Source organism: Psittacula echo (assembly GCF_963264785.1).
Source record: "Psittacula echo genome assembly, chromosome: 7".
Lineage (NCBI taxonomy): Eukaryota > Metazoa > Chordata > Aves > Psittaciformes > Psittacidae > Psittacula > Psittacula echo.
Genome location: NC_137740.1, coordinates 45,345,145 through 45,368,492, shown reverse-complemented (window position 1 = coordinate 45,368,492; position 23,348 = coordinate 45,345,145). Strand labels below are relative to the sequence as shown.

The 23,348-nt window shown below is 37.1% G+C and overlaps 1 protein-coding gene across 1 annotated transcript in view; it reads right to left on the bottom strand.

Annotated features, from left to right (window-relative positions):
• COL4A4 (collagen type IV alpha 4 chain) overlaps positions 1 to 23,348 on the bottom strand; it is a gene marked incomplete at both ends in the record, with an annotated part of 67,380 nt that overhangs the window by 27,657 nt on the left and 16,375 nt on the right. The window contains 20 exons of the mRNA XM_080623485.1: positions 107 to 290; positions 743 to 849; positions 2,141 to 2,213; positions 3,413 to 3,576; positions 3,928 to 4,020; positions 4,583 to 4,747; positions 5,744 to 5,848; positions 7,251 to 7,320; positions 11,108 to 11,161; positions 12,294 to 12,338; positions 12,965 to 13,024; positions 13,942 to 13,995; positions 15,257 to 15,337; positions 16,312 to 16,353; positions 16,528 to 16,563; positions 17,034 to 17,096; positions 17,864 to 17,899; positions 18,124 to 18,192; positions 21,330 to 21,446; positions 23,200 to 23,244. Coding sequence (XP_080479611.1) covers positions 107 to 290; positions 743 to 849; positions 2,141 to 2,213; positions 3,413 to 3,576; positions 3,928 to 4,020; positions 4,583 to 4,747; positions 5,744 to 5,848; positions 7,251 to 7,320; positions 11,108 to 11,161; positions 12,294 to 12,338; positions 12,965 to 13,024; positions 13,942 to 13,995; positions 15,257 to 15,337; positions 16,312 to 16,353; positions 16,528 to 16,563; positions 17,034 to 17,096; positions 17,864 to 17,899; positions 18,124 to 18,192; positions 21,330 to 21,446; positions 23,200 to 23,244 — 1,663 coding nt within the window. The remainder of the gene's footprint in view (positions 1 to 106; positions 291 to 742; positions 850 to 2,140; positions 2,214 to 3,412; positions 3,577 to 3,927; positions 4,021 to 4,582; positions 4,748 to 5,743; positions 5,849 to 7,250; positions 7,321 to 11,107; positions 11,162 to 12,293; positions 12,339 to 12,964; positions 13,025 to 13,941; positions 13,996 to 15,256; positions 15,338 to 16,311; positions 16,354 to 16,527; positions 16,564 to 17,033; positions 17,097 to 17,863; positions 17,900 to 18,123; positions 18,193 to 21,329; positions 21,447 to 23,199; positions 23,245 to 23,348) is intronic.

Genomic DNA, 23,348 nt, shown 5'->3' with positions numbered 1-23,348 from the left:
TTTCACTATAAATGAGTGACACTGTATAGAATACATATGAAACTGTGATGGATGCTATCAAACATGTGTTTTGTTATTTTGTTCTTAATGTAAACATTCACATTACCTTTCTGGCCCTTTGGACCAGGTGGCCCAATATTACCAGTATCACCAAAGTCTCCATGGCTGCCTCTGACTCCTGGAGGGCCAGGAAACCCCAAACCAGGCAATCCCATTTGTCCTTTTACCCCAGGAAGGCCTGGGACCCCAGGGAATCCTTTATCACCTCGTAGTGGTACTCCAGAATCACCCTTAAAGAAAGACATTGTTGATAAGAAATAACAAGACCTAATTTCTTTCCTCTCTTTGATTATCAAAAGCCATGTTAGACAATTATCTAGAGAAACCAGTCTTCTACAATTAAGTGACATGGATGATAGTAGTAATTTTAAATATTCAGAGTCAATAGGAACAAAGGGTAGAGTTTTGTGGTTTTTTAGTTCTTCCTGATCCCATAATATTGGCACAGAGTATGCAAAAGTTACATTCAGGAATACCAAAATAAACAGTAATACTTCCAAGGAAATTTTCAACTGACAAAACCTATGATTTTTGGTCTAGGCTAACATATAATGATAAAAGTAATTAATGTGCTAGGAATTTGCAATAAAATGGTACTTTTCATTAAGTAGCTGGCCCTTTCATAACATAATGTTAACTGAAATGAAAAAAAAAATAAAAAATCTGAGAAAGGCAAATGTACCTCAGCTCCTTTTTCCCCAGGCAATCCTAGTTCCCCATCTTGGCCATCATTACCTCTTTGACCTGGAAATCCTGGAACCCCAGCAGGACCTCTTTCACCCTTTGTTCCTTAAAATAATTAAAAAAAGAAAAACCAAGAAAAAGTGGTGTAATAATTGCAGCAAATTTAGGGGGGAGGGGGAGAGGTAATTTTGCTCAGGTAAAGGGGTAACCATTCATCACATCAGTATGACAATTTCAAGTTCTCAGGAAGGCAGTATGTAGTTGGACACTTCGTGGAACAACAGGTCTGTCTGTAAAGACTTGTTTACAGACACCAAAAGAATGTGGCTTTTGTTCACGCTATATACAGAGTGAAAATATTTTGTTACTCAAATCACTCAGTTTTGTTCTTAATTTCACTGAAATTAAGATATAGCGATGCCATATGATGCAGAATATTTGAATTGATATTCCCACAAGGGTTGTCCTGGTTTTTAATTTTATTTACCCCTACATTTCTCTTGCACTGATATTTAAGAAAATGTAATTTTTACATAAAGGACAATAAAAATATTCTAACTCAAAGATTCATTTTGCTGTGTCAAGAAATGCTTTGCAAATAAACAGCAAATGTTTTGCCCTGCTCCAACATCTGTAAACAAACACAGGCATCCAGAGCTAAGCTAACTTTTCACAAACAATAAGATGGACAATCTTTTGTCTGAATAATTAATTTAGCATTTCTAACTAAGTTTTGCCATCAGATTGTTGTACTTTGCTGTTCTCCGTTTCTTTTGCTTTTGCAAATTATAACCATAACTGCAGAGAGGTTTTGATCTGTTTAATTGCAAGAATTTCAGTTGTGCAACTGGTGGCCTATTGTTTCTCTTCAATGCCTGGTCAAGGGTAATTTTTAGAATTAGGAACAGGAATCTGGATAGCCATTGAGATTTTGAGTTTTTCCCAAGGAGGATGTTGGTGGTTTTAGTTGAGATAACAGTTAGGCTTACTGGCATATGGCACTTCAAGAGGTGGCTGCTGTACAATATTTCTTTTGCTTTCACAATAACTGTATTCTGCTTAGTCTTTGCTATACAAGCCCTAAAGGTCTAAAAGACCCTGATTATCAATCATGTGACATGTAAAGTCATTTCTTAGCATTAATAACAAGCTGTTAAAATTGTTTTACAGCTCAGACATACAGTAAAAAGCACATAACACTCTGTTGATCTTGTGTTTAGCAAGAAGAAAATGAATAAGATTGTACCAAGAAAGCAGTTTAGATATACATGACCTCTAGGCTTCAGTAATTTACTAAACGAATAACTTTATTAGAGTAGATGAATATGGTTGTCCCACAGTATTGCTCAGGCAGTTTATAGGAAACAAAAATGCTAATGATGAAACATGTGTTTACCTCTTATTCTAACTCTTCCTGGATCACCCTTCTCTCCTTTTTCACCATGTTGTCCAGCAGAACCAGGTGGCCCCTTGCAATTGACAAAAACCATAAAATTGCCAGTTATCTCCAGCAAGGAATCAATGTGGGGATTAAGAGGAAAATTTGAGATCTCTCTTGTTCGTGCATTGTTTTCCCACAAACAGACCAAATACAGTAGCATGCCAAAAAGAAATGCTTATCTCTTTTGACATCTGTAAAGAGGTATGTAATGGCCTCTGGCCTTTTCAGCCTGACTCCACCAAATGTGCAAAAGAAACTGTAATGCTAGAATAATTGTGTCCATGTCTGTATACAGCTGTGGCTTTAAATGCAAGCATATAAAGTTACAAATGGTTCATAAACTCTTCCCACTGCAGACCTCATCGCACAATCCACCGAGGCTACACAGAAGGTAATCTCTGGAGCATGGTGACTGCCAGATGAGGCTGTCCTCCCAGAATGAAGCAGGTAAGTGTTGCTTTTTTGCTGAGAGAAAGCCTGCAGAGTTGCCAGTAAGAAATTTCATAGCAGAATCTATGACTTGACAGGTTTAGAGGGAAAAAGAATTTATTTTCTAGATGTTTATGCTGATTTGTGCTCTGAGTTTTCCAAGCAGAGTGCTGTTTACCTATCATAATTGTAGATGCTCTGCCTCATAAAATAAACACACCAAATAAATTAAGCTTTTACATTAATTTTCTAAAAAAAGGAACTAAAAAATGACTTGAAATGCTTGAAAAAGGGGTTCCTTTTTCTTCAGACTCTGCACAGCCCCCAGCGGATGTTGACATAAAATCCATCTTGACCTGCTGGCATTATGCAAATTCTTTGCCTTGATTAGGTTTTGCTGGAAATGCTTTCCTTTGAAATAACTGAAAAAATCATCTGCATTGGAGCAATCTGTGCATCTTCTGTGTTTTCAAGAAAAACAATGGGTATTCAAAACTAAAAGAAAAACAAGTCAAAACAAAACAAGATGCCCATTCACCAGCTTTCCTAAGCCTCTTCACCACCCCACAAACGCAGCATGGGATTCTGTCCCTCAGTGTAAAACTCTGCTCACTGCTGCAAGGGAAATCAGACAGAAGCTAATAAAACACATCTTTCAGCATGCCTATAATAAACAAAAATAGATAAAAATTTCAGATAGTTTTCCAGGGCAGTTCCTCCGCCACTCTGCTTAAATGCCTTCTGTGTAAGTGGTAACTTGATGTTACTCATTTACTGAAGCTCACAAAAACTACTCACAGGAAGCCCTGGTGACCCCATTGCACCAGATAAGCCTGGGTCACCCTTTTCTCCATCTCTTCCAGGGTATCCCATATTTCCTTTCCTTCCTTGAGTACCTGGAAGTCCTTGCATACCACGTGGACCAGGAGGACCAGCACTACATGAGCAGAGCCCTTGATTTCCTACATGAAAGTATCAAAATTACATTGAAACAGTTGCAAAATTAATGCACAAAAAAAATAATACTGACCTTTTATTTTGTGTGAATAGTGCACAGACCACTGTTTTCTCATTATGGCCTTCAAAGGAATGAAGCATATCAGTCTTTTTTTACAGTTGAATAGTTTTTTACAGCTGAATAGTTGCTGCACTGACAGCATAGTTGCTCTACTGACTTAGATGCCCTAGTGCCAACAGGCCGTTTAATTCTACACTTTGATGGGCCTTATCCTCCAAGTTAAGAAACTTCTTGCAAATTCAGGTCTGATACACCTGGCAAAGGTCTCAGATTGTTGCTCTCCAGGCATACTTACCCTTTTCTCCTTTTTCCCCTTTTCTTCCTGGAAGGCCCATCTGACCTTTTATTCCAGGTTCTCCAGGGATCCCTCTGTCAGTACAGATCACACCTTTGAAAAAATAAATTGTAAAGCTAGTATAAATCAGGTTGACTCTTTCCACAGCTTAGGCCATGTGTTCTCCACTTCCTTATCCTGTTATCCTCACATGAAAAGGTAGAGGATCTTATGAAATGCTTTACAAATCATTGCTTATAGATCAGACTGTAAGAATCAGTCTGGCTAGAGTTGATGCTAATGTGCTGGTTTTTCATCACCACTACTTCTTCCCTTCAGAACTACTTCAGAACTTTGTGAGTCCTGTTTTCTTTACTAAAGGATGCTAATTTGGGTTTCCTCCACAGTTTGCTGTGATTTTAACCTCAGGTGGTATATTTTAGGGATTTATTATATGTATGTTACTTTGTGGGTTTGAATCATGCACAAAACTTTGAAAATCTTGAAATCTCACTGATCAAAAACTAATAGGAAAAACATTTTCTACATCACATGTTAAGTTTGATGTGTCTGTCAAAATTTCACCTTTACGTTTTTTGTAGGACCAACAAAATCAATGAATCCATTAATATATGCAGAATGATATTCTTCCCATATAAATTGCTGTCGAACATACTGGGTGGTCCAGGTAAGCCTTGTCTTCCTGGTTGTCCTGGTAGGCCTGGTGGTCCAGGGAATCCAGATCTTCCTGAGATTGATTCACCTGTTCCAGGAGAACCAGGGTCACCTTGAAAACCTTGAGGTCCTGCTGCCCCACTTACTCCTGGCAGGCCAGGCAGACCTATAAAAAAAATTCTGTTATATGGCACATACAGTTTCATGTTAACTATTACCACAAGATATTAAGGAAGACATGATAGGCTGTTCAGAACTGTCATGAAGAATAGTCTCTATATATATTAAAAAAAAAAAAAGACAAATGTAAATCTTTAGTTTTTTCCCAGGAAAGGAGGCTCCTTCTTTAGACCTTCAAATGCTTTTTCTTCTCTCCATTATCTCTTTTCCAGACACCCAAGTTATTCTAGCTCCTTATATAGAGCAAAGTCATCGTCATCACCTTCCTTTGTATCTTTTTGAGATGGAGAATAGAATTTCTTAGCACAGCAGTCCAGATACAGGCATGCCATGGATTTACAGTTCATGGCAGCAGTATCCTTTTTCTTCTTTTCCTTTTCTAGTAATTCCTCATGTTCTGTTTGGAACATTTTGTTTCCTTTTTGGCCACTCAATCATAGAAATAGAAATCATAGAATAGTTAGGGTTGGAAAGGACCTTAAGATCATCTAGTTCCAACCCCCCTGCCATGGGCAGGGACACCCCACACTAAACCATGTCACCCAAGGCCTCATCCAACCTGGCCTTGAACACCGCCAAGGACGGAGCATTCACAACCTCCCTGGGCAACCCATTCCAGTGCCTCACCACTCTCACAGTAAAGAATTTCTTCCTTATATCCAATCTAAACTTCCCCTGTTTAAGTTTGAACCCGTTACCCTTTGTCCGGTCACTACAGTGCCTGATGAATAGTCCCTCCCCAGCATCCTTGTAGGCCCCCTTCAGATACTGGAAGGCTGCTCTGAGGTCTCCACGCAGCCTTCTCTTCTCCAGGCTAAACAGCCCCAACTTTCTCAATTTTTCTTGAACTCTGTAGAGCTCAAATCCTTACTGTTGGTGATCTACATCAAGCAAGAACAAAGAACAGTTTCTTCTTAGCTGCTTTTAGTTGCTTTCTCTACTACTGGTATATAGTTCGCATTTTATCCTCTACTTCTCTTACTTGTTCCATCATTTCCTGGTGTTCCCAGCAGGCCTGCAGGCCCAATAGGTCCAATTGACCCTGTCTCACCAGCAGGACCTGGAAATCCAGGATCTCCTCGTGGACCTAAATGGAATTATAAAAACATGTGAACTGAACATCTTCTGCAATTGTCAGCTAAAATCTAAATAGAACCACAAACAAAATTATAACTGGGAACCACACAAAAGTAAAGTACAGTAACTTTAGCCTTTATGGAATATTTTAAAATGTGTAACAATTAAATTTTAAGCTGGGAGGATTTGGTTGTTTTTCTACGGATTCCTGCCCATTTTGTTGGCATGGTTTTAACTCTTCATCACTCTGCAGTAGCATCTCTGAGCTACATATTTCAGAATGCCAAGAGAAGTATTTTCACAAAACAACTACATACAGCATTTAAAGTAAAAGTGCGTTTCATGTTCTGCAGTGCACCCAGAGAGGTCATTTCAGGATCATCCCAGTTGAAATCATCCAGATTTTAAAAAGTGTATTTCCAAAATTGATATAAGGAATAAATTTAAAAATTTTAATTACATCGTGACAAAGAAAACCCTCATCAGATATAAAGAGCTCCATTAACTTGGAAAAACAAAATATTGGTAGCAGTTCTATTCTCAAACAATTGTGCGAAAGGCCTCTTTTTCTGAAGAATGTATAAACTCACAAGGCACATAATTAAATGTTACTTGAAATATTAAGCATGGGTTTGTTTCATGGGTTGGAAACCCACAGAAACCGATGGAAAACAAATTGAATTGATTTTTGGATGAGGCCTTTATGTAATCGGGAAGTTCTGCTGTACTGAGGTTGTGTTCACAATCAGTATTTGCTTCACTAGAAATATAATTTATGATAAGGTCTCTGTTAAAATGTTTTTACAGTACAGGGTCTCAAAGTGCTCTCTTTTAGGCAGCAGGCTTGGCTGTTTCCCACTGCCTATTGCTATGAAATAAGAACTTCCAAACACCTTTTCACCAATTAGGTTATAAAGGTGGGAATAAGGGGAGCTGGGACATAAAAACCCAACGTGAGATTTAGGTAGGAAGGTAATAAGACTGACAGGTGATTCGGTTGAGAGTACCAGTTCCAGATTTTACCCCTCCTAAGCAATAGAAAGTTGAACTGTAGTCTAAAATCTGTGCCTTGGCAATTTGAAAATTGGTATTCTAAACTACAATGGGAATGCCAGTTTTTCATACTTTTCATAGCTTTTTCTTAAATATGCTTAGATCTAATAACTGGGGATAGTCCTGAAGACCCAGCTGTGACTGCATAAAGATCTTTCATCAAACATTTAATCTGAAACTTGTATGCTTAACGTAGTTCCAGTAAGATCAGTGAGAAACAGACATAGAATATGACCACTAGGAAGATAACATTTTAGGATCTTGTTCCTTGAATCCCCAATGGTCACTTTCAAACACTTTAGCAAAATATGTCCTAGCCATTTTATATTGCAGACAGACTAATTAAAACTAACTACAACCTTTTATAGGAAGCAGTGGAGTTTCAACAGTTCCAGGAGGACCTGGGGGGCCTTTTTCTCCTGGATCCCCCTGTAAGAGTCCAACAATAAGTTTTACTGATAAATAGGTAATATGCTAACATGTAACTGAAAATTTCAGCAATGGTGGAACATGTGATATATATCACCTGGGAACTCAATTTTGACATTTTATAGCATTTAAAACCAGGCAAAATTATTTCAAATAGTTGTTATCTTTCAAGATACCAGTGGCTAACCAGTAATATTGCATATATCTGACTCTTCAGAACTTGACTGCTGTATTTGATTTTATTCGTTTATTGTAAAGACAAATCTGTTACAGTAAATCAGTACCCATATTATTCAGATGTTATGATTTAACAACCAGGCTGTAATTATTTGCCTTAAAGTTCTATACGAGGATTTGGAAATTATTTCTATGATGACAGATAAGCATTAAGAAAAGAGGTTTTACAGTCTGACAGATATTATTGATGGTAAGAGATACTTAAAGCTCTTAGAAGTTTAATATGTCTGCATCAGGAAACGTAAAAGTGCATACTAATGGCGGGGAAAATCACTTCTGCTTGGAGGATTTCTAAATTAGCTTGGATTTTGATATTTAGAATTGCAAGTGAAGTGGACTTTAAGGAATTCTTTTATGTGGCAAATTGTATTAGACTTTTTGCTTTGTAGATTAGGAATCAACCCTGCTCACTGCAGCAAATGGGAACTGAAAAAACAAGAATGTGAATGTGGGAACTGCGTAGTGAGGTTGCATTCCTGGGACTGGTGTTCAGGGCCTTTTAGGACACAGACAAACACAGAAAAGGAGAATTGGGGCTGCAAAACTTATCAGTTTTACTGATATTAACTCTTAAACATTGTATTTGCTCTGTAAATTTCTATAGCTTTATGTAATGTCAATGGTGAAGAACATTTTGCACTGCCTGTGCAAAGACCATTCATTATTTTAATGAGACTCATTCCATTAGCAGCAGACACAAATGGTCTCAGGGTGATTTCAGTAGGACTCGTATCTTCCCTTGTATTTTGTCTGAAGAAAGCATTTTGTGTTTTTTAATATTTATCACAGAACAGTTGAGGTTAGAAGGCACCTCTGGAGGTCATCTTGTCCAACCCCTCCTCCTCAAGCAAGACCACCTAGAGCTGATTGCCCAGGACCATGTCCAGACAGCTTTAGAATATATGTAAGGATGGAGACCAGTGCTGAATAGAGAGCAAGTATCACCTCCCCTTGCCTACTGGCAATACTTTTGCTAACACAGCCCAGGATATCATTAGCTGCCTTTGCAGCAAGGACATGTCGCTGGCTCATGTTCAAGATCCACTCAGTATGGCCAATGTCCTCCAGACTTATGGATCAAAAGATATGCCAGCAGTTCCTTGAAGTCCATTCTTCGCTTTAAGCAGCAGTTAATATTTTTTAAAGATGAGTCTGCTTTGAATGCAACTGGTTTTGCCCTGATTCTTTTTCTCTTAAATATGAATGCATCTTAGATTCTCTTTGAACACGTTTGTTTCAGAAAATCTATGTGATGATGGGCTATTCTCAGGAGGATTTTTAATTATATTCTTGTTCCTCCAGTTTATGTGATTTTTAGCAGATCATAAGCAACATCTGGTGAGGCCAGATGACCAGCTGATGCAGTCTAGGTAGATCTGCACTTTTCAGGAATCATCAGATTTATCCCATTGTTTCCAAAGCAAAACGACAGCATCTGTGCAATCAGATTTGATGTATCTATATGACTGAACCTGATTTTTTTAAAGTTGTGTCTACACTTGATTCATTTTCTTTTGCTCAATGCATTAGCAATTGTAATTTCATCTTTCTGAATCATTACTGCAGGCATTTAAACTTTTCCCTTGTATAATATATTTTTGTTTGTTTGTTTGTTTACTGTTTTTAGTGCTACTAGATGGGTACTCAGTGTGTGGACTAATCAACAAAGATTGAAGGATACATTGTTCTATCTATGCAATGTCTTGCTCGAGTTTGCTATAGATCCCTCCAACTAAAACAATATGCACATCAAGGTGAGTATTTTTTAACAACAAAAGACAAGGTGATTGTACTTTTGGGGACTAATGGACTGTAGTGATTTTTGTGTTTAAACAAGACATGAAATGTTTCTAATTAGTATCTGAATGATCCCGCATTGTTGTGAAACTGATAATGGGAGAAAAATGAACATTCATGGGCAATTTCTGCCCCCCACCTTCCCCGGTTCTGACTTTGAAACAAGTACACTTGTGACTAAAACAAATGTTTTTATTGTACTTTTACTTATTTACTCCATGTGCTTGTAATTTCTCATTTGTAAACCTGCTTCTTTAAAACTTGTTTATTGCTTTTTATTTGTCTGCTTTCAGCTGTGTCTTTAACAGTATACTAGTTAGGGCAAGTCTGCACTAGCCACAGGTTACTGCCTTTGTCATCACAGACTATGAAGTGTGTTTCAATTTTAACCTTCATAACAGAGGTTGCTCAAATCTCAAGCGTCATTTCTTTCATTTCACAGGTGTAAGTAATTGTGCTTTAAGAAAAGTTACTATTTCATACACAGCTTTCCATAAAGACTATTTCAGAGGGAAATAAACACTTCTTGACTTTTGTATTTGAGAATATTTAGAGCCAAGTTCATTAGTGTCACAATTTCTGCAATGGTGGTTTTGTCCTCTGTACTGTGGTAATAACTTTCATGATGAGCTTTTTCAACTTTGCTGTCTCTACTGATGATCCTGCCACCCACCTTCCTCATTGCAGCGTTTCACTTCTGCTCTTGCTTATATACTGCTGAGCACTTGGACCCTATCCCAGTGATTCCCTAGACCTTCCTCTGGCTAGACTCACTGCTCCTTTGCTCATTCTAGAGTAGGATCCAAAACTGGTCTTTTTCAGTCTGAATGTGCTTTCGCATTGTAGATCCCATAGTAAATATAATAGTTCCCATCATTCAAATTTTAGTTGTTAGTCAGAATTACAGTATGATCATCAGTTCTGTAGCCTGCAGAAGAGGATTCCATAAACTTATATCCTGAAATGTCACTAGACTGGCACCTGGGTCTTCTGAAATTGTATTAAGCATCTCTTCTGCACTTTTCAGATAAATATTTCCCTCTTTTACTGCTTAGATCCCCAGTTATGACACACTCCTAATCTCTAATGGAAAGCATCATGAATTGTAAAAAAAAAAATGGCTAGTGTCATCTAAGTGAGCAAAAGTAGGAAATGTTTAAACAAAGTAGGTGTTGAAGGAGTCCAATTTTCATTCTGGTAAGCATTTTGGAGAAACTATTTATGTGAACAGGTTGAACATATGCAAATACATTAAGTCATGTAAGCAAACACGTGAATAAAATTTTGCCACCTCATTAGGTGCCAACTGTCATACTAGTTGATATACCAAAGTTCATAGGATTGTACTGTTATCTAAATAGCAGGTTCCTTTGACTACAATATGTCTATGGGGAATGCAGCTCAACCATGAATAACTTGCAGAGTGCTGCAGTTTATGGATTAGATAGCTATACTGGTATAGTTAAAAGAAGCTATTGGCAACTGGGATTAACCAATTCCTAAGGTACACAAAATTGAATTCCCACTCTTATATGTACCAAGCAGGAATATTTACTTACATTATTTACTACCTCAGTGTTGAGTAATTATGACTATCATGAAAACAGTAAATCTTAAACTTAATTATTACTGCATGGAAGGAAAAGGTCTGATAAGCAGGCTCATTTGGGAGAAGTTATTAGCATTTATATGGCGGAGTGTGTGTGCGCACGTGCATGCTCGTGTGTGTGTTGGGTTTTTGGGTTTTTTTCACCTGTATGCCTGGGTAGCCAGGTTGTCCAGGAAACCCAGCAAATCCTGTTTCCCCCTGGAAAGGACCACATAAATATCATTTGAGTAATCTGTTAAGATATATAATTAATTGAACAAAACCCTACAAGGCAGTCATATAATACTGGCATCTTATAATAGCATCTACACTTTGTTTCAGAAAATGGATTTGTATGTTTTATAGACTCTCTTCTGGTAAAAAACCAAACCCAAGAAACAGCCAACACCCTCTTCCTCTCCTCTCGCTCCCGCCCCCTCCCTCCCCAAAAAAAACCAACCAACAAACAGACAACAAAAACCCTACAACATGGATTGGTTATTTAGACAACAGTCAGTGGATTCAGTGTAACTGGGGCACAGAACTAGCTGGAATACATACCAGCAGATTCTTACAGACTGCTTAATACAGCTGAAATAGTATTGCTATCTGCTGAATGACCCTCTTACACTATTATTGCATGGAAAGCAGCTGCACATCAGCTCCTCCTTTCCTTTTACGATCTACTAATATATTCATCTATCGAGTATTCAAACTCTCTAAGTAGACAGTTGTTAAAAAATCAAAGTAAAAATAATTTTGCGGATAAAAGTCACCCGGAACACAAGTCTACATGCAAATATCTGTACATTAATTTGATTTATGAATAGCATGATCATTACCTTAACTAGATTTGAAAATGAGCTGGGGAAAGGAGCTAGGAAAAAGGGCAAGATGGAGATCTGTGTACCTACACCTGTTGTTCTTCATTCCAGTAAGATGTTTCAAGCTGCTAACTTAAAATTTAGTAGACTGAACAGCAAACCTGGAATTTTTTGAGCCATAAAAATGAACCAAATATGCATATAACACAAAATTACACAAACAATGTCGCCATGGTAAATAAAGTTAACATGCTGCATATTCTATTATGCTGTATGCATGTCCCACTGGCTTTTCCTCCTGCTTCCAACTTCAGATCCCATTAGCCAATTCAGCCAAATTTCAGAAAGTAATTCAAAGACAAAGAGTTCATACAAATTCAGTGATCACAGGTAGCAGGAGAGAAAGGAAGGAATGCAGTGTCAGCTGTCAGGTATGCAGAAATTCCAAATCTGCACAAATCCACAAAAAAAACAAATCTCACTGATCCTACTGCTTAGGGAGATGCTTATACTTCATGTGTTCTTACCTTCATTCCAGGAGAACCTGCAGGTCCATAAGAACCAGGATCACCCTGATAAAAGCAAGTAGAAAGCAAGCTAAAACAATAAAAGCTTATTCAGAATTACACCTATTCAGAACTGCTGAGCAGTCAGTGTTCCTTAGAAAATCATTACTTAGGATATTTTTCCAAAAACTTTGCAAAGTTTTTGCAAATACTTTATATGAGAGGTGAGTATGAATTTGAACTATAGACCAAAATAAACCAGACAGGTCTTCACCTAATTTGTTATCATATTGCACCCAGTACCGTACTGGACATGTTGTTCCATATCAGCAGTGTTATGCAAATCAAGCACAAGCTGATGTAAAAACCTGACATCAACACGTATGGAATACATTAAAATTACTGTGTTAGTACAGTAAGCATAGAAGCTTAGTGCAGTTCTAAATATTTAGAGGATAACCTCGATGATTTATTTTCTTTCTGAGAACAGAAAGTCTGTATGACCTTATGTTTAAGTATGGGACAGGGTGAGTCCCAGGGCAGGACTCCTAAATATTCTATAAAGAAAGTATGACAAATTAGTTTTAAAGGTACTTAAAATCTTTCTTAGAAATGTAAGCTTAAATTTCCAAATATATTATGAACCTAATTATAGTGAATTTGTGAAGTAATTTATTCCACAACTTCCTTACCCGCAATCCAGGGAATCCAGGAATGCCTTTTTCACCCTTTTCTCCAATCCCAAGTACACCCTGAAGCATTCAAAATACTTCGTTTCAGCAAGATGTTTGGTGAAGTTTGCCAGAAATTTTAGTCTTTGTGTATGTTAAGTCATATATGTATTAGGTTAATGGATCTCATTGCACTTGCTAGGCACAGCCACTGGGGCTTACGTCATACAGTACTGCTATCAGGCCTATGTAGCAAAGCTCTGGGCATCTTTTGGGATGCATCAATTTCTAAGGTCCTGCTTATAACTAAAAAGTATGCTATTATCTACACGGACAGCTAGTAATGGACCATGCATATAAAGTCCATATTTTTCAAAGTAAATCTGATATAAAAAGATTGGTTTTGTCTGTTTTCCAGTGCTAAGTAGCAGTGGTCGTTTTATGATGGAAGATAAATTTCTGAAAATGTTCTAGACTTAGAACTCAGAATGTGATGTTCAGGCTTCCAATTTCTTCTGCCTACAAAGCTAAATATTTTTTTAACATCAATTATATTCATTCTTTAGTCCCAAATTATCTTCTGTTTTTCTGAGACCTGGTAGTTTCGTGCCTGTGCACTTCCATAATCTGAAGTGAAAGTCCTTCCCTAACATACTTAGGGAAACATACATCATGCTCCATTAAGAACACAGAGATCTTCTCTATTTTTCTTGATAAAAAATAATCTGTGCTTCTATCTTCTTCACAGTCCCCATCTGTTATGTGTCAATAGCCCAACTGGAAACACCACTGACCTTTTGCTATCAGGCAACGTTCAGTAGGTACCTTTAAAACAGACTCAAAGGTTTTTGAAAGGTTTTTGAAATTTTTTTGCATTCACACTGATTTAGGTGGTGAGTAAATTTCACAATGCAAATGCTGTTTTTATTTCCATCACCTTGAGCTTTAAAAGGACTTTGCCAGCATAACGAGAAAAATTAAAAAATCACATTACTTACTTTGGGTCCACGTGGCCCTCTGTGTCCTGTTACCCCAGGTAGTCCTTTTTGGCCCTATGTATACAAGGAAAGTTTTTGTGTATATTAATTTGTAGGACATTCCTATGTGCTGTCTAACTTATTTTAAGTCCTACTCTGAATTATAAATGTTAAATAGCATTTTCTTAAGCATCTTCCTCTAGGCGTACTAGACATAAGAACATAAAGAATAATTATGTACTGATCTTCATTTCTGTTAACTCTGTCAAACCAGAATAATGATTGTGGAGTGAGATAGATGTATCTTTTCATTTGCAAGGACCTGCTAATCAGGGCTTTGCTCCTACAAGCATACACGACAGTAGTTCCGTTTTGTTTGCTACTCTACTTAGTTTGATGCAAGTATTCACATTCTTAAATCTACACTTTTGTGCACTGCCCCAATCTGAATGGGATGCATAGCTGGCTACATAGTCATGATCACGTCATGTGTTGCACAGCAGCATATATCACACTTGGCAGTAATATGGAGAGTTTACATAAATTCTTTTGGTCCTTTTCCTCTTTCTCATACACCTGTACATAGCAATAACTTGCATAATCTAAGCCTAAAATCCAGTATCTTAAATTTGTCACTTCCCTGAGTTGAAGCTGCAGGGGCTGGAAAGGCCAAATTCACCTTTAAATTTGTGTATTTGAGCAAGTCAGACTTGAGGACAAAGAGACTTCAATATAAGGCTCCATAATGCAGTTTTTGTAACTCCTGTTCTTTTTAAAGAAACATTATAATGTTTTAAGGTACACAATTGTGGCTACAGTAGGTGTGATATTGAATTATTACAGTAAATAACAGAAACGTGCATTAAAAATAGACAACAAAATCACAATTAATTTTCATATTAAAAAGGAAGCCTAGAAGAGTTAGCGTTGATAGTTCAAAATATTATGTTGGAGAAATCTCAAAGAGAATAATTGCCAAAGGTCTGCAAAATATGTGTTAGTGAAGGACCACAGAAGAGATTCAATAGTAGAGTAACCAACTTTACCTGAGATGACTGAAATATGATTTGCTAATGACAAAAAGTGAAAGAAACCCAAGCAAGGGCAGTACCTCCTTTCTGCATCAAGACAGTCTTCCCTCAAGGACATGAGCTAAAGTACACAAGGCCTGTCCTTCCTGAAAGCCTGTAGGAAGGGGGCTGAACAACAGGATTGATTTCTGCTGAAGCTGATAGTTTCTTACAGAAAGAAAGATTTGTATTATGCAATCCTTGCAAAAATGACATCACAGGATTGTACTTGCCAAGTTGAGCACAGTTAAATATGAAGACAACACCTTTTCTCCTTTGAAGAGCTGAGCTCCAGGAGGTCCAACTAACAGTGGTAACCCAGGTGGCCCAGGAAGTCCAATGTCACCCTGTCGAAGTCAAAGGAACAGCAGAGAGACATTTTGTTCCATATGTTTCACTGAGATTCAACATGTTTTCCTAATGTACTACAGCATTACACATTTCTGTACTCATTGAACAAGTTCTTGTACTAATAACTGTAGATATAAGGTTTGTATTGCCATTTGTAAGGCTTTTTACTGTCTTCCCAGATGAGCAAGTCTGACAATCCTAATCCCCTCCTATTATCTTCAACCATTAAAAATAACATGGCTAAAGAGATACACGAGAACTCTGTACTCATGGCCCCTGGTCTGAGTATGCTGTGGAAATAGCTACAGGATTGGCAAACCTCTTGTGTGCACACAGTCTCTCATGTTTCCAACTGAAGCCCTTCAGCACAAGGCTTTGTGAATGCAAAGATGAAATTATTGATTTGCTATGGGAATTTGTGCATGTTAGAAACTTGCATAAATTCCAAGTTGTCACTGGACAAATTCATAGAAGAAAAATCATATTCCTCATTAGTTCTGTAAGTCCTGAGTATGCTAATAGGTGGAAACTGGGAGAGGAACTATTACTATGTGCATTACTATGTGCTTCTCCTTTTCTTAACCCTTTCCTTAGCATCTGTTGCTGGACATGGCAAGAGATGAAATTCAGTGACTGGTCTGGTACAGCCACTGTTACTGGAGAGTTCTGTTGTGTTCTGATTATTTAGGCAGCGTCCGTACAGAAGGTAATTGCTATATAAATGCTAAGTAGCATATTGATTGTTGCTTTTCAAAACCTCCAGAAGAGTCTTGATTGATGCAGCTCACTGAAGGAATCACTTCTGCACGGAATTAATTGATTCAATAACTTACTTTACTTCTCCTTCCATTCTAACATGATTAGTGGGAGCACACAGCTGTGCATGAATGGGTTCCAGGAAATCCAGCAAGGCTCTGTTATACTTCTAATTCTACAGCAATAATATATTTAATAATATTTGTTTGCTTACCGGCTCCCCCTTCTGTCCATCCACTCCAATACCAGGATTTCCCTAATTGACAGAAAAAGTACACAGGTTGAAGATAATCAGAAAACGCTGACATTAGCATTTAATCAAATAACTCCTTTGAAAAACTTTGTAACAAATAACCATAAGGGACATTTCAAATATTTGTAAAAATTAATCTATTATTTTACTAACAATGTCAGGAAAATCATAGCCTACCTGTTCGCCTGGCAAACCAGGGTAACCCGGAATACCCTTTAAAAGAGAATGAAGACAAACAAGTTAGTATGTCTGATTTAGACAGCTTTGCTCTGAAAATCACATACTCTTGCCAGCAGCACCTAGAGGCATCCTCTTCAGATGAGGAAATTGCAATTTACTTCACCTGGTCACTGCTTTCAAGAGGGCTGAACTCTGGCTTCCCACTTTCCTGACTCCCACGAGGTGGCCTTGGGGAAAGGGAATAAGGAGAAAGCAGTAGCAGCATTCCTCCATGACCACAGACTGCCAGATGAAATGTGTTCACCCAGGCATGGGAAGGAACAATATATGCTCCAATTCCTGAACTTCCAAACTCATAAGGTAAGGCAAAAATCTATTTTTTTATCATCTGCCTCAGAAATTATTTCTAGGCTTTGACTGACATTAAGGCAAGTTCTAAAATTGGTAATCAGAATTTATGCATGCCCTAAAAATGGAAGGCTATGTAACTGTGGTGATCTTACAGGCAAGCCTAGTTGGCCTGGGTATCCAGACGGGCCCGGTGTACCTCTCGACCCTATAGGTCCCTGCAAAAGATGGCAAAAAGTCTGTTTGTGAAAATACCAAGAGCTTACCCTTCTCTCCACAAAACTAGTCCCTCCAAAATGCCTGTGTCACCTAGACTCAGTCTACTAGCCACTGCATTCCAACCACAGTCTGAAGCTTATACCATGTCTGTCACTGTCTTCTTATACCTCACTGTCACAAGAGCTCAGCACCAGTTTCTGGATTGTACTATACAGATACTGGACAATGCAGTTATATGTTATCAACTGATTGAAAGAATACTTTTACAGTAACTGTGCTACAGTATGGGGACTCGATACAGTTCATTAGTGAATAATTTTTTAGAGGGCATAAGAAGAGGAAGCCAAAGCCATTAAGAGAGTTAGTCAGCAACAAAATTAAACTCTCCATTCTCACATGTTTTTATGGCCAAAATATGCTAGTGTATGCTATATGTTCTTGGGAGATCCTCCAGATACTGTTGAAGAAGGTGTCACCTCTCTACACATTCTGAATTTAATGGAGAAAATATTTTGCAAACTGTGAGCACCAGAGCAACAACTGCTCAATACAGATGGTTATCGTCTGTTTCTGCTGCTTTTAAGCCAGCATGGACTGGTCATGGGGGCAGACTATAGGGACTCTATGTTTGTTAGAATTTATTCAGGAATTTTCCTATATAAAGCAGGCAGGGAGAAACCCCAATATTTTGTTATTGTACTAAGAAAGAAAATTTTAAAGATCTTCAAGACAAGAAGCATTTATAGAACCCACTGACTGTACTTACAGGCATGCCAGGGGGTCCAGGATCACCTCTATCTCCCTGTAACAGCAATCATTTTGCAAATGAATCATTACAAGCTTTTTGTGGGTATTTTCTAACTTTTTATAGCTATTAAGGTAACAAGCTATCTGTTCCAGTTGTACATTTGCTTTTAATATTTCTTTTTTGCACAAAGCTTTATTACAGCATGAGGAGTAATGGAAAAATTACATTTGCCACGAATGCTTTCCTACAAGATACGATTTTCACAATCATATACTTACTGGAGGTCCTTTTCCAAAATGTGAAACATACACTGAATTTCCTTTTTCTCCTTTTTGCCCTTGATTTCCCTTTAAAGAAAAAAAAGTCTTTAAAAACATGATCCACACTTACTGATATGCTACATTGCTATGGAGATTGAATGATAATTTCTCAAGTTATGTTTTCTGGTGTCCCTACATCACTAGGTAATCCACTAGTCATGCATGACCATTTTGCAGTTCTTTTACCTCACGAGACCCTTAAAGTAAAACTGCCTTCTTTACAGCTGACCAAAACAGCTTCTCACAGCTTCTGGACTCCTGCTCTGTTAGATTATTTTTTAGCTCTTAGGCACTTCAATATTCTATCATCTTCACAAATCCTGCCTTTAGTATCAAGTATATAGAATCATAGAATGGTTTGGGTTGGAAAGGACCTTAAGGTCAGCTAGTTCCATGATGCCTGCCATGGACAGGGACACCTCATGTCACCCAAGGCTCTGTCCAACCTGGCCTTGGACACTTCCAGGGATGAAGCATTTACAGCTTCTTTGGGCAACCAGTTCCAGTGCCTCACCACCCTCACAGTAAAGAACTTCTTCCTTACACAGTAAAGAACTTCTTGCTTATATCTAACCTGAACTTCCCTAAGTTTAAATCCATTACCCCTTGTCCTATCACTAGACTGCCTGATGAAGAGTCCTTCTCCAGCACCCTAATATGCCTACCTTTTCTTTCAGTGAGTTTTTTAAAGTATTAACACTCTGCTCTGCCTTCTCCAAAAGATCATGCTGTGATTTAGAAGAATCTAGTGTGATTCTACATACAGTTAAAAAGATGAATACATGCACTGTGGATGAAAGTATGGACTGTGTTACATGCATAATCTTCCACATTTCCATCTATTAGGAACTATGTTTCACAGTCTATTAAACAAATAAAAATCTGATGCCTAAAGGCCCTGTTTATTTAAAAACTAAGTTCCCATGGTGCTTGCTATGGAATCTTTTGTAAAACTTCGCCAGTCTTCACAACCTCAGTCTGACTTTGCAGAATGATTGCTTTTGCAGTATTCAATTGTAATGCTCAAATGACTGTTGAGAGCATGATACGTATGTACATACCTGAAAAACAGATATATTAAGATACTACTTCTGAAGTTTTCTCATTTGAAAACCAGTGTATGGGATATAATTTACGTAAGGTAACCACTTAACTATTTCAATAGTTATTAATTATTAATTAATTTTAATAAAATGGAATACTATTTTTCATAGAATTTAATAACTTTAAAAGTGTGCTGGTTTCCTGATACTGGCTGCTCAAATCCTGAAGTCAGAATGGAACAGAAAAGGTACTTATCTCTGGAATGACACAATAAAAAGAAAAGTTACAGCTGTCTGCAGCTGGATATAACTACAGTAGACTAGATGCAGATTACAGGTCAAACAACAACTGCTAGGGAACAAATTAAACACATCAAAAGCTGTATTTGGTTATTCTACATGTGACCTGTTGTGTAATAAAACATCTTTATTAGATTCAGATTATCTTCTACATGACTAAGGTAAGTGCTTACAAATAAAACTATTTCCTTTTCCAATTTATTAGTGAGATAAACGTACAGACTCTACAAGTGAAGCTGCAGAGTATGTACACAGTGTTAAAGATAGAATTATACGGGACAACATTATAAATAACATAAAAATGTTAGCTGTAATATATAGTTGAGTTGGTACTTGGTGCAACAAATTGATTTAAAAACAGGCAATCTGCATAGAGCGGTTGGAATAGCATTCTCATACACAAACAAATATGCTTACTATGTCTTGTTTTTCTGGGTTGCTAAATTAATTTGCACTGGAATTTTAGTCTGCATATCCAAGGCTACATGACTATTGTGTCTCCCATTTTTTGTAGGCTGCAAATACTTTTTTAGGGCTGCCAGAAAGCATGCTCCTGGAGTTGAGAGGATTTATGCTATAATTTGTTCCACATCTCATTTTTCTTTTATGTCATTTGGCTAATTATAAAAAGGAAAACTCTTATTTTGAAAGCCATAATAAGTAAGAAAATAAAGGTAAAATTACAGTTTGAACAGAAGTAATTTTTCTGTTTGGAGGGTTAATAGATTACTTTGAGAGGTACAACAAAGATTATCAGGGTATTTTATCAGGTTGTGTATTTCATGCATTGTTTTTTTCTAATTGCTACATTTTTTATGGCATCTTTTCACTTTGGCACCCAGTGCACATTGTTTTGTTTCCCTATGGCTGAAGCAGCATCTTATTTGGCTTTGACTAAACACTTTTGATTTTTCATGTAAAATGCAGTTTTTTACTGTTTTACTTAGAAAATTTCAGAGGAGCTCTTAGACCAACTAATCAGCACTTAATCACTCAGAATTAAAACTTGTTTTCACAAGAAGTCAAAGATCAGGGACTAGGTCTGTTCAGCAAAATTTCTTTAGAGCTACAATAACTTATATCCCGTACTGACATTAATCTGTGGGTTATCTTCATTAGAAGAGCACTGCCAACACACTATTTAAACAATTTTAAAATGCTTTCAATTTTAACAGCAAAAGTAAATAATATTAAAGTGATAATTTTAAACATTTTAACTGAAATGACCTTTACGTATACAGATAAAGACCCAGGCAAGATTAAGTGTGCACACAACAGTCATGAACAGGTACGTATACAAAATAGCATATGAAACTGTAAAAGCATGATTTGGGAAGAGATCTACTAATACATTTGTGTGATCAACCACTAAAAATCCTAGAGTGTTACAGGACTTAAGACTTTTTGAAGCTTCCACTTATTGTTAATTCATCTCAGGTATGTCCCTACTATTATGGTTTTTAAGAAATTTCAAGTATTGATAAATAATGTAATGATTTCAAGCTACTCCTCAGCTGTACTTCCATGAAATGGTATTAGTTTTGGTGTGGCTACGCACTGGGGAAACAAAGCAGAATTTAACCCTCAAAGTAGACATACATAGTTCAAGGATATAGGAACTTATTTCACATTCAAGCTTAAGCTGTTAAGGCATCAAGTGTCCTTCACTCCCATTAACCTTAGTAAAAATGCTTGGAAATTCATTGTGCAGTGTAAAGCTAGTGCCATAGCCTTAAACTCCTTTCATTTTAAGAACTATTAGTTTGGAGAGGCAATGTACATATACAGTATTCAAGGACAGAAGGAATGCCTTTCACATACATAAGGACCACGTGGTCCAATATAACCATTTTCGCCTGGAAATCCTGGATCTCCTCTTGAGCCATTGAAGCCATCTAAACCAGGCTTGCCCCTGGGTCCTCCACTTCCTGGTAATCCCTGAAAGATAGTTTAATATTTATTAGAGATACACCATGATACATAAGGAATTTCTTTTTAAATTAACAGAACAGTTCAGAAACAAATATTTTAGATCTGAAACAGAGAACATCTCACAGTGATCCCAGCTTTATACTCTTTGTATTGGAAATGCTTTCTATTGTGATCAGTAGATTATTTTTTTTTATGTATAACAAATGATATAAGTAATCTATATATTTTTATTTTATGCATAGCAAATATTACAGGGACAGCAGTGGTTAAGAGAGCCAGACTGAGCTCTCACTTGAGTCAAAAAGTAATGTGCTAACTTCTCAGAGAAAGCAGACTCAAGCTCTCTAACTAAAATCCTTCTTGTGGTTGCAAAGAGAAGCTGAAGACATACAAAAAGTAATTTTAAACAGCTCATATTTTTTAGTTGATAGGATAAAACAAGGTAAAACAGGACACAGCTTGACTCAAGCACATAGTAATTGCAGAGATTATGACTATACATTCAAGAATCAAGGAAGTGATTTTCTAATCTAGCAAGAATTAACCATTGTCTAGGTAGGGTTTGGTTCTACTGCAAATCAGACACTAGGCAGTAGAAACAGTGAGATTTCCCATGGAAGGATCTTTCCACTGAAGGTAATTTTTTTTTTTTTCACAGAATTAAACATTTCTGTAGGGAATAAATAATAATTTTAACCCCAAATGGGGTTCTTTTTGTTTGGTTGGTTTTGTTTGCGGTTTTTTTTTTTTGTTTGATTTTGGTTGGTTGGTTGGTTGGTTTTTGGGGGAGGTGTCTGAAAAATAGTAAGAAAGTACTTGCCTGAAATGTTTTTTGTCAGTTTTACCTTCTTTCTACCTTTAAGGTCCTTCATCTCAATTTGTGGATACTGTTTTTAATTAACACTTTTCATAAAAGGAATATACATTTCTTGGGAGTGCTTCTTTTTTGTGCTAAATTTTGGCTTGTGACCTCTACATTTTACAGACATTCTGGCAAGAGTCCCATTGCCGAGTGTGGATGGCTGACAAGCAGCTGCTGAGACACCCACTCAATTTTTGGTTCTGTTTTTTCACTTTGAAAATTCAGCATTTTAACTGTGATCCACATGAAACTAATAATAGCTTAGGAATTCAGTTCTAATAAACAGCATTTTCAAAAATACGGTAGCTAAGAGATATTATTTTTCTTTTACTACACCCATTTCCTCACTGAAGAAGACATTCAGAAAAATATATAATCACATGCTTATAAAGATATATTTAGGACCCACTTTCCTTCCTCAGTCCCTATTCAGGAAAAAATACTGGACTCAGTTTTTGCTTTTTTTTCACTGCAGAAAGACTACAAACAAAAATCAGAATCTTTGAACAGAAAACTGTACATCATTTGAGATACTTTCAGAGATATTAAAAATGCAGTAAGCAGACTACAGCCTGCTATAAAGCCTGGGAAAATTGTTTTTAATCCTAGCACTGCCCCATGCTGCATGCACTTGGGCTAGTCTCTATCTGCACTGCCCTGTTCCTGCATGAGTATTATGTACTTACCTCATTGCTATTTTGTGGAGTTTGTTATCAGTAGTAATCAGTTCGAATTAACCTGGCTATTTTACATTTTTGTAAAACATGTAATTCTGTAGGTAACACTATATCAATAGGTATAAAGCCAAACATTTTGAGTGTATTATTCTGTTAGAGGACTTGCTATGACGTTATAAAAATTCTAATTTTTATAAAGCAATATTCATTCAATACATACAGGAATGCCATCTAAACCAGGAAATCCGGGGACTCCAGTTGGGCCCTAAAAACAGATGACATGAAAAAACAAAGGTGCTGAAGTCATTAACTCTTAAAAAGAATGAAAAATGAGAATATGTGATACTAGATAGCAAAACCCAAGAAACA